General features: G+C 42.0%; 1 protein-coding gene across 1 annotated transcript in view; it reads left to right on the plus strand.

Moving 5' to 3' along the window:
• Positions 1-12,154, plus strand: part of LOC112103403 (hemicentin-1) — a 345,952-nt gene that overhangs the window by 328,108 nt on the left and 5,690 nt on the right. Inside the window, exons 101-102 of the mRNA XM_026655607.2 lie at positions 4,953-5,303; positions 10,775-10,894. Of these exons, the coding sequence (XP_026511392.1) occupies positions 4,953-5,303; positions 10,775-10,894 (471 nt within the window). The remainder of the gene's footprint in view (positions 1-4,952; positions 5,304-10,774; positions 10,895-12,154) is intronic.

Raw genomic sequence — 12,154 nt, forward strand, 5'->3', positions numbered from 1 at the left:
ATTATATTTTGCCTCTTAATCACACATTAGAGGGTGCTGTCATGGTCTAGATCCTCACAGGTATAAATCAGTTAAGCTCCAATGAACCCAGTGGAGCTATGCAGATTTATACCGCTAAGGCTCTGATCTCATTTAAAAAATCCTTAGCTGTGTTGCTTAGAACACCTGAAAATAATGAAACTGGAAGAATGTTTTAAATCAAATATCTTCTCTGACATTTATATTGTCTATTTTTCTGCTTTTCATTCTGTTGGGAACAATGAAATTAACTAGTCAGTTTCATTTATTTATAGTTAACATCCTTTCTCACTGGTTCTCCTGCACTAGACACTAGAGTAATACTGCAAACGAAGATTTAAATCCCAATCTCAAACTATAACATTTTTTAAGAATTTCAGAGAAAACAAACACATTTTTTTATCCTATGAGATTTTGTAAACACTTTTTGTACACCCTACCTTCTTGACTTACATTTCTGGACAATGTCCCTTTTAAAAGACTAGCATCACTGCTTTCTGTCTGAGGGTTAAGAGCTGTATAACTCCAAAAGGGACCAAAATGACACCTTTTAGCAATATTTCATGTTATTTTGAAGATTGACATGTGATTTTATGTAAATTAAAATTACATGTATTTTACAAAGTTTATTATAACTTGTTTGATAAATTTAAAAAAACCTCTTTAAATAATGGAGGGACATAGAAGAAGTTTAATAGAGTTTTGTTATGGCTACGGATCTTAATCTCAGTCAGTTCTATTCATTCTGAGGGTTTAGAGATGAACATGTTAACAGATGTCTTAAGAAATATAGTATTAGCTAAATAAATAAATAAAAAAACAACAACCAGAAACAAGTCTTTAAAACAAAAGTCATTCCCCCATTACATTCTTTTCCTTTTTAGCATTTTGCTCCTTTATTGTCTCTTTGGCACACCATCCATAACAACACTAACGAACAAAGAGCAGTTGCTGAGGACTTCCTTATAAAAGATGTGATATCATCCAGCAGTCACTGTCTTGTTTTACTCTTAATTGCCAAGTTACTTTAAACATGCAGTCTGAGATTACTTTAGCAATGGCACCTAGAAAACTTGTGACCGAATTTATGCTTTATAGCCTGGAGTGAAAGTAACTTAAAGGACTTACTGGTACTCCGGAGTCCTGAGCAGGGTGTGGCCTCAATTGGAAGAGGCGGGGCCTTTCAAGATTTAAAGGCCCTGGGGCTCCGGCAGTGGCTGGGAGCCCCAGGACCTTTAAATCACCCCGGAGCTACCAGCTGCAGAGGTGGCTGGGAGCCCCGGGGCGAATTAAAGGGCCCAGGGCTCTGGCTGCTGCAGAGCTCTGGGCCCTTTAAATCACCACGGGAGCCCTGCTGCTGCTACCCCGGGACGGCAGGGCTCGGGCTAGGGCTGGGGTAGTGGCAGCAGGGCTCCGGCGGTGATTTAAAAGGCCCAGGGCTCTGGCCACTGTGGGGAGCCCCAGGCCCTTTAAATTGCCCCCGGAGCCCTGCCGCTGCTGGGGTAGCAGCGGCAGGGCTCCAGCGGTGATTTAAAGGACCCAGAGCTCCGGCTGCTGCAGGGAGCCCCGGGCCCTTTAAATCTCTGCCCGAGCCCGGCTGCCGGAGCTCCAGTGGTGATTTAAAGGGCCCGGGGCTCCCCACAGCGGCTGGATCCCTGGGCCCTTTAAATCACCACTGGAGAAGCTGGTCCAGTCCAGCACGGCGTACCGGCCCGTACCAGCTTACTTTTACCTCTGTTTGTGGCTCCAGTCAGTGTTGTTAAGACTCCAAACCCCGATCCTTCAAGTATGTGAGTTTCTATTATATCAAATAAATCGCTAGTACATTCCCTCCCCGCTTTTTAAGCCATTCTTCAAGAACATTTATATTGATTGAAAGTCATCCAAAAAAGGTGAAAAGTTCCTGAAATGTTCCTAATTTTAATACTATTGAAAAACCAGAGCACCTCCCCTAAAATTATAGAAGTGTAGGACTGGAAAGGACCTCAATAAGTCATCCAGTCCAGTCCCCTGTGCTTAAGGGATCTCTGCCTACCACAAATATTATTTAATTGAAAATTTTAGTTGTTGGGTGTGTAGGTGTCAGAATTACAACTCATATGTCCACATTGGGGGGGAGGCATAACTCAGGGGTTTGAGCATTGGCCTGCTAAACCCAGGGTTGTGAGTTCAATCCCTGAAGGGGCCATTTAGGGATGGGGGTCAAAAATCTGCCTGGGGATTAGTCCTGCTTTGAGCAGGGGGTCGGATTAGATGACCTCCTGAGATCCTTTCCAACCCTGATATTCTATGATTAAAGAATGTGGATGTTTCTTCCATTCTCAGGGTGGGGGAACAAACTTTGGGCCTGATCCTGCAACTCATCACTCTGCTGCATCAGGACCTTTATAGTACTTCATGTGCTCCTGTAAAACTATTAATCCTAAAAGAAAATGGTAACGTTTTGACTAGGATTGGATTTTGGATCTTATTAAAAACTGACCAGAACTTTTACTGATCCTGAACCCAAACTGAATTTTTTGTCAAGCTTAGAAATCGGACAATTATTTCATAATGAGCTCTTCAGTCTAGCCGATATAAGTATAACATAATCCACTGGTTGGAAGTTGAAGCTAGACAAGTTCACTGGAAATAAGGAGAAAAAATTTAACAGTGAGGGTAATTAACCATTGGAATAATTTACCCAAGGTTTGTAGCAGATTCTTCATCACGGCCAATTTCTAAATCAAGATTGGATGCTTAGTAAAAGATGTGCTGTAGGAATTATTTTTGGAAAGTTCTATGGCTGACTAGATCAGGAGGTCTGACTAGATCAGGGGTGGGCAAACTATGGCCCGCGGGCCGGATCCAGCCTGCCAGCCATTTTAATCTGGTCCTCGAGCTCCCGCCGGGGAGCAGGGTTTAGGGCTTGCCCCGCTCTGGCGCTCCAGCCAGGGAGCAGGGTCAGGGGCCGCTCCGCGTGACTCCTGGAAGCAGTGGCGTGGCCCACCTCCGGCTCCTACGCTTAGGGGCAGCCAGGGGACTCCGCTTCACACACTGCGCCTACCCCAAGCACCGCCCCCCATCAGCTGGGAACCGCGGCCAATGGGAGCTGCAGGGCCGGCGCCTGCGAACGGGGCAGCGCACAGCAAAGCCGCCTGGCCGCGCCTCCACATAGGAGCCAGAGGGGGGACATACTGCTGCTTCTGGGATCTGCTTGAGGTAAGCACCACCTGGATCCTGCACCCCTGAGCCACCCCTCCATGCCCCAGCCCTGATCCCCCTCCTGCCCTCCGAACCCCTCGGTCCCAGCCCAGAGCACCCTCCTACATGACAAACCCCTCTGCCCCAGCTGGAACCCTACCCCCCCCGCCCGGAGCCCCTTCCTGCACCCTGAATTCCTCATTTCTGGCCCCACCCCGGAGCCTGCACCCCCAATCAGAGCCCTCACCCCCCCACACACCCAAACCCCAATTTTCATGAGCATACATGGCCCACCATATAATTTTTATACCCAGATGTGGCCCTCAGACCAAAAGTTTGCCCACCCCTGGACTAGATGATCACAGTGGTCCCTTCTGGCCTTGGAATCTATGTACATAAAAAGTACTAAATGCAAAAAAGTTGATTCTTCCTGATTCCACCCAGAAGTGGAAGTGCCCAAACAATGCCCAGAGAGTCTGTTGTGAGATTCTTGCTCTGCAGACCTGAATTCTTTGTATAATTCAGAGAAAATTCACAAACTAAAAGCTTGGATTCTTACTCAAATGGAACTAAACCTCCGGACTTTTTGAAGGGTCAACGATCATTATCACTCACCCTAGCATGAAAATTCAGTATTACAGCCCAGAAATCTCAGTAACTTATCTCCTTCTACCTCAGTATCACAGAATGTAGAATGGACCTCATCTTCCCCTGTTACTAGAAATAGTGCTGTTACCAAGGATACACAACATATATTAGTGCCTCTTGGATTTTTCCACATGCCTTTTGGGGGTAGAATCCTTACAGCTCCTTTCTCCTTTATTTACTCCCAAGGCACCAGAAGAACAGAGTAGTCTTACATGGAAAGGAGAGCTGGACACAATTTCCCCCATAGCCTATCAATGCTGCTCGTGGAGCATCCAGAAAGAGTCTAAGAAATAAACCTGAAATTACCAACAGTATGGGATTTTTAGTATGGGAAAAATCAACGTTCAGTAAAGTCTGGGGTTTTAAATTTGACTTTCAGATAACTTCAGTCACTATAGCAGTGATACTCAGACCTCAGTGGTTCAGGAGGCAAATTAGTGATCAACATTACCCAAAAGAGCCACAGTCGTGTGAATTCATTGTTTAATTTACTAGAGTACTATCATATTTAAACAGTATGATGGGAGATATTTAGTTTATATATAATTCTCACAGCAAATAAGTTAGTGCAAGTTGATAACTTAATTGGTTAATAACATAGTAAAAGCATCCTGATTGTGTGATTTAATTATTACCCAGTGTTTTAATATGTGCTGCAAAGAGCTGCAGCAGACACATTAAAGAGCCATTTGTGGCTCACAAGCTGCAGTCTGAGTATCACTACCCTATAGGACTCACTCAGCCCTTGCAAGCATGGAGTGAAAGGAATAAACACAGATTCCCCCCATTTCACAGCCACCTCATCCCTCAGACGTATCGTGTGCTAATCCTTAAAGGGATTTAATCCACACAGGATAAAAACTGAGTGCTACAGTCTCATGTCCTAACCACTTTCATGGGAAGAGTAAGATAGATTACTGTACATGGCAAAATAATGTACCCACTTTTTTTTAGCATTGGGCTCTGTATATTTTACTGACTTCAGGATCTCATTTATGTCCTCGGTTTGCTCCAAAGACTGATGTATTTTTTTCTGTATGTGTGTGTGTTTTTTTTCTCCCTTTTTTTATGGTTTGTTGCTCTGGATCATGTCACATGAGCAGACATTAATGAATGTGAACAAGTGCCTAAACCGTGTGCATTTCAATGTGCCAACACCCCCGGCAGCTTCAAGTGTATCTGTCCACCTGGACAACATTTATTAGGTGATGGGAAATCTTGCGCTGGATTGGAGAGGTTGCCAAATTATGGCACCTATTACAATAACTATAACTATGCTCAATTCTCCCCTGTGAGAGACAACTATCAACCTCAACAGTATTACAGGCCCGCCTCAGATCTCTACAGCTCCTACTCAGAGTATAGAAACAGCAGAATACCTCTCTCCAGGACTAGAAGGAATATTAGAGAAACTTGCCCTGGAGGCTATGAGGCACGAAATGACAAATGTATAGGTAAATGTCAGCCATGTCTATCCAATTCTTTTGTCTTCACATATTGAGCTTTCTTGTCGCTGGCTTCGAAGCATGATGGTGTAGGGTGCCATACATTTTTTACTGCCATGATGTATTTTCAATGAGTTATGTATGTTTTTCCAAAGAGGTGCTAGTAAATTTTTTGTGGAAGCCCTCCCCACCCACACCCCTCATATTTTGTTTGTCAGTTGCTGTATATTCTCAAACTGATAATGTTTTACTATATTTCCCTTCTGTGGGTATTAGCCTCCCTCTGACTTTTTTCCCTTTGAAAACCAATAGTCACTATGCATCCAGTTCTGAAAATCTTACTCACATCAGACTCCCTTTGACTTCAGCGAGAATTTGGCCTGAGTAGATTCTGAATAATGATTTCTGGACTGGACACTGTGGAAACAATAGCTTCATTAGTATGGGCAGAGGCTAGTCACATATGTAAGTGCAGCATAAACACACACTTTAGAATGGTTTGAAATGGATACCATAGTTTGTGAAACATAGAAGTGACAGCACTCCCTGCAACCCACCGAACATATCAGACAAACAAGATGCTCTGCAAAAGGTCAGAAAGACAGAATTGCCCTTTCTCTGTATGTGGGAGTAAGGAGACATGGGTTTTCTTTGTGATTGGCCCACTCTGTGACTGTAGGCATGTCACCAATGGCCTGATTGTCAGATGTGCTGAGAAACTACAGATTCCACTGAGGTCAATGTGAACTGCAGGTGATTTGCACCTCAGAAAACCAAGCCCTTTGCCCATCTACAGTTCAGTTGCCCCATCTGTGAAATCCAAGGAAGAAGGGCTAGGTGTTTTCAGCATTACTGTTGTTTATTATTACAAGCCTAATTCTGCTCCCATGGAAATCAAAGACCCCTTAGCACATGTTGTTGACTGATTTATTTTAGGGCAATAGGATTCATCTCTTCATGTTTAGCAGTTAAGAGTTTCAGGCATCTTTCCTAAGGCAATCTTTATTGGCAGTGGACGAGCACTACCCAAACCCTCTAATGTCTAGGCTGCAGTGAAAATGACCAGCAGACAACAGGCAAGAAAGAAGGCTGGGGACTGGAATACACATCAGCGCCACTCTTGTGCATGTTTTGTTTCTGTATCAGACAAGCAAATAATAAATATGGGCAGAATTGCATTGGGGAACAAGGGGACTGGGATGACCTTTAAGCAGACACTCACTTTAATTTTCAAAAAGAGAGTGAGCAGCATGACAACTAGCAAAGGACATGAGTGAATTTAATCTTTATCAAATATGCTTTAAAGCCAGATGCTTTCACCCTTACTCCTCGGGTGCTCTTATTGACTTCAATGGGATATTCAGTCATATTACATAAGGTACTATTCATGGTGAGGAAGTCTGGCCCTCACTATAACTTTCCTGAATGCATTTAATAGAAAAGTCTATGCTGCTTTAGATAATCTGCACATACTGCCATAGAGGCTAATGATGCACATCATAGGCACAACATGCTCACAAGATAGCTACTAATCCTCATGTAGTATATTCTAGTCCAGTGGTCGGCAACCTTTCAGAAGTGGTGTGCTGAGTCTTCATTTATTCACTCCGATTTAAGGTTTCGCGTGCCAGTAATACATTTTAACATTTTTAGAAGGTCTCTTTCTATAAGTCTATAATATATAACTAAGCTATTGTTGTATGGAAAGTAAATAAGGTTTTAAAAATGTTTAAGAAGCTTCATTTAAAATTAATTTAAAATGCAGAGCCCCCCAGACCGGTGGCCAGGCCCAGGCAGTGTGAGTGCCACCGAAAATCAGCTCACGTGCCACCTTTGGCACGCGTGCCATAGGTTGCCTACCCCTGTTTTAGTCGCAGAAGACTTAATAATTAATGCTAATAAACATATGTTGCAGTCATGCGGACCTTAACCAAACTTGTACTGACTTCTGATAGTTTTCTAGTTAGCACCGTTTATTGTGGACACAACTATTTTAGTCAAAGATTCTCAGTCTAAAGATTTAAATTGATCTTTTGGGCCCTGATCCAGCTCCCATTGAAGTCAGCAGGAGATGGGAGATAGGGTCCATTGTAAAGGATCCAGTTCTTCAGGTAATATACTTATAGTCATTTCAGTAGAACTGAAATTTAGATTTTTAAACTCATTTCTTCCATAGTCTAAGCTGGAAATGATATAATCCACGAGACTCCTTTCCCAAGAGAGGGAGAAAAGTTAAGATTTGGTTAAGATACACACCCTGGGAATTACAATTACAAATCCCTTTCACCATTTTGTGTTGAATTTTATGTAAAGAACGATGTGTGAGACAGGTGGGGGAGTGGGAATGTGAATAGATGTTCCTCCCAAATGTAAACCACACAAGGCCTGAGCTAGTGTAAGTTTAACTTGAGTAAGGACTTACTACCCTAATAAGTGGAGGTTTTCAAGCAGTTTAAGGAATTAGAATTAAGGAAGGTCTGTGTCTAAATCCCCCAGCCTGCTTGGAAAATCTTAACCTGTTGCATTATTTTGGAGCTATAAAAAGTCTACAATGAGCATAGACTACTTTTCTGACTGTCTTACCAGATATTGAGCTTAAGTCCCACCTTGGCAAGGGAGGCAGAAACTTGTGAGGGAGGCTGTTGCACATCAGGAGGGATTCACTCTTTGGAAAGCTTTAAATTGGTACAGCAACTCCCATAAGTGGAAGCTTCCACTGGCAATGTGCCAAATCAGTGCATTTCCTGGGTACCCTGACTCAGTCCTCTCCTCAGCCAGCTCCCCCTACTGTCTGGGGAAGGTTTGACTGGCTGTGGGCCCTACAGCAGACCACGTGTTGTAGGCAATTTGCCCCATGGTATTCCCCTCTTTCTTCTCCCCAGACTCTGCTTTCCAGCACTAGATGCCAGCAGCCTGGCCTCTCCCTGTGGAATGTATAATACTCATGTTGAGAAAACTTATATCAGAAAGAGGTGAGGGTCTGACAGGTTGGGTCACAGAGACCCCCTTGGGACTGCCACCTGATGTGCTGCCATTTTCTCTGCCAGTTTGGGCCTCCAGAACCCTGCCTTGTTGAGCCAGACACGCCAGTCTGCTCCAACGCAGACCCAGAGTCTGAACCATGTGCCCCAAAGCTGCAGACTTAACTGAAAACAAAAGTGCTCTTGTCTCTAGCACCCAGACACCCAGCTCCCAATGGGATCCAAACCTCAAATAAATACATTTTATTCTGTATAAAGCTTATACAGGGTAAACTCATAAATTGTCCGCCCTCTATAACACTGCTAGAGAGATATGCACAGCTGTTTGCTCCCCCAGGTATTAATCACTCACTCTGGGTTCAATAATAAGCAAAAGTGATTTTATTAAGTATAACAAGTAGGATTTAAGTGGTTCCAAGTAATAACAGACAGAACAAAGTAAGTTACAGGGTGGATAAAAATCAATGATTTACAAAAAAAAAATCTAAAAAAATCGGATTTTTTTATTTAAATCGGATTTTTTTGATAAAATGCTTTTTGAGGAAAAAACCTATCTCAAGATGTATTTTAATTAAAATACATTATAGCTCAAAGATATCTCATGATGGAATAGGGATTATAAATTCTAATTCTATAGTATGAGACAATATATTCATGTAATGTTTAAGAAAAGTTTTGTAAATGAGTTCCAATAGTTCATGGATTAGGGACCCAATCTTATGGGAGTCCAAGGGCTTCTGTAGAGATTATAGAAGCCAATATTTTAAGTTTCTCATGTTGACCTGGCTGACATAGTCGATTTAATTTTTTTTTAAATTGCATTTCACTTATTTAGTTAAAAACAATTTTAACAAAAACAAACCTGATTTTAAAAAACTTGAATGTTTAACTAAATCAAAAAATGCATATGCTTGTTTTGTTAAAATATTATATGTTTGCTGTTGAAGAAAAAAATCCAGAATACATAACATTGTTGTTCTAGTTAAATAAAACAATTTAAATGTCTGTCTGGTGATGTTCTCCTCCTAATACAGCATGGCAAGAAAATCCTCCAATGTTGATTAACCTGTTGAATTGGAGATAATTCACCTCTCAATAACTTCATAAATATCTGCTTCAGTTACCTTTGCTAATTAAAATAACCAAACAATCATTCATTTTCTGATATAGCTGTAAAACTAATCTGAAAAGTTTTCAAAATAAATCACTTTAAAAATGTATAGTGTGTACCTTCTAAAAATGAAACCTACATCTATCTTTGAGTTGTGAAGAATATGCATTAAGGTTATAACAACCAATAAAAATGCACTTTTATGTAGAAATCCATGATTAAATCGAGTCTTCCTGACTAGTGATTTAAATCAAATCCACCCTGGTAAGTTACCAAGCAAAATAAAACAAAACCACGCAAGTCTAAGCCTAATACATTAAGAAACTGATTACAGATAAATCTCATCCTCAGAGCTGTTCCAATAAGCTTCTTTCATAGCCTAGACTTCTTTCTAGTCTGGGCCCAATCCTTTCCTCTGGTACAGTCCTTGTTCCAGCTCAGGTGGTAGCTAGGGGATTTCTCATGACTGCCTCCTTTGTTCTGTTCCACCCCCTTTTATAGCTTTGGCACAAGGTGGGAATCTTTTGTCTCTCTGGGTCCCCACCCCTCCTTCTAAACGGAAAAGCACCAGGTTTAAGATGGATTCCAGTACCAAGTGACATGGTCACAGGTCCTGGGTGACCCCAAGCCTTCAATCTTCCTGGCCTGACTCACAGGAAGGCTTGCAAGTAAACAGAGCCATTTACAACCAATTGTCCTAATTGATGGGAGCCATCAAGATTCCAAACCTCCCAAAGTGTGGGACTTTGCATAATTACAATAGGACCTCAGGGTTATATTTCATATTTCTAGTTTTAGATACAAGAATGATACATTTATACAAATAGGATGATCACACTCCGTAGATTATGAGCTTTGTAATGATACCTTACAAGAGACCTTTTGCATGAAGCATATCCCAGTTACATTATATTCACTTATCATATTTTTATAAAACCATATAGACTGCACAACATCACAATTATATTCACACTCATTAGCATATTTTCATAGAATCATGTGGAGTGCAATGTCACAGAGGGATCCCTAAGAGCTAATATATGATTATTAATCACTTAGGAATTGAGGCCAGACCTGCAAAATGTCTGCCCAAAAGTAAAAATTGAGAAATTATGAGCAACTGAATACATGTATTTTGAATGGAAAAGATTTCTCAGACTTGCTAGATGGCCATTCCATGACACTACGAGATCCTGAAACTTCCCAAGCAGCTCAGAATGTGTACTGCATACAGATGGAGATTAATCACTCAAAGGTTTTTGTATTAGTATACTGTCTGGGGAAGTTTCTGCACACAGAGATCAGACCAGTCTGATCTGGTTAGCAAAAAGACAGAGATCAGTCTGCTTCAGTATTTGAATATCTATATTTTCATGCTTTTTTTGCAGATATTGATGAATGTGAAAACAGAGATGCCTGTCAGCATGAGTGTAGAAACACCCTAGGAAGTTATCAGTGTGTTTGTCCAACTGGTTATCGTCTTATGCCCAATGGCAAAACATGCCAAGGTAAGTAAATATCTCTCCAGATCTGTGTGTATGTGGAGAATACATAGATGGAGTATTTTTTAATTTGTTTCCTATCAACAAACGTGCCATTCTATTGCAACTGCAGCTAGATATAGACTCAAGCCCCAAAACTCAGGTCTAACTTTCAAACATCCCAAAGTGCAGGGGCTCTTAGTCTTGGGGATTTAGTTCAGTCCGTTATAAAGCCATTTGTGAAATTCAGATATGGCTTCAGATTTCAATATATCCCAGATTTGGGTTGTTTGAAGCTGGGAGTTTGGCTCCATTTCTACTTGTGACCTTCAGTGTATCGACTAGTTGTATATCAGGAAATAACCCCTGAATTGAACAATTTTTAAATATGAGAGAAGAGACAAAGAAAGCAACGTAAAGAGCAGTGCTTTAGAGCACAGCATGGGGACGGGGGGATGGACACTCCTTTGGGCTGCATTAGATTGGGTAAACCACCTCAGATAAAGTAAGACTTTGCTGAAAACTAGAAACAAACCTTTTCTAAACTACTCTATGCTTACTGTGAGGGTGGCAAAGCTAGATCACAGACCAAGATGCTATGATGAAAACACAGGCCACCGTGGACTTATCTCCTCCTCACTTCAGAGCCTCCACTGGCCTCATCATCTGTTTGATTTGTACTTTTTGCCTATCTGGGCACAATTTTGAAATAAAAAATGGTGCTCAGCAAGGAAACAATACAGGCAATTTCAGGGTTGATTTAAATCAAAGCTACTTAAATCACTGATTTTAATCATGATTTAAATCAACAAGCAGAAAACCTTCATTTATATATATTCCAATGGGAGTTTGTCATCTTTAAAGATGCTGAAATATTTGTTACAAAACAGCTGCTGTTCCCTACAAGGGATGACATAAGAATTTCACACTTTCAAGTCTAAAACTGAACTCAAAACATGCAAAAAGGGTGGGTTGTTTTTGTTTTTGTTATATAGGGTTACCATATTTCCACAAGCAAAAAAGAGGACACGGGGGGGGGGGAGGAGCCCCGCTCTAGCCCCGCCCCTGTCCCACCCCATCCACTCCCTCCCACTTCCCACCCCCTGATTGCCCCCCTCAGAACCCCCAACCCCCCCCCGCTCCTTGTCCCCTGACTGCCCCCTCCTGGGACCCCTGCCACTAACTGCCCCCTAGGACCCCACCGCTTATCTAAGCCGCCCTGCTTCTTGTCCCCTGACTGCCCCCTCCTGAGAACGCCCTACGACCCTACCTGTCCCCTGACTGCCC

This window comes from Terrapene carolina, unplaced genomic scaffold (assembly GCF_002925995.2).
Source record: "Terrapene carolina triunguis isolate 2854851 unplaced genomic scaffold, T_m_triunguis-2.0 Scaffold210, whole genome shotgun sequence".
In the NCBI taxonomy this organism is placed as follows: Eukaryota; Metazoa; Chordata; order Testudines; family Emydidae; genus Terrapene; species Terrapene triunguis.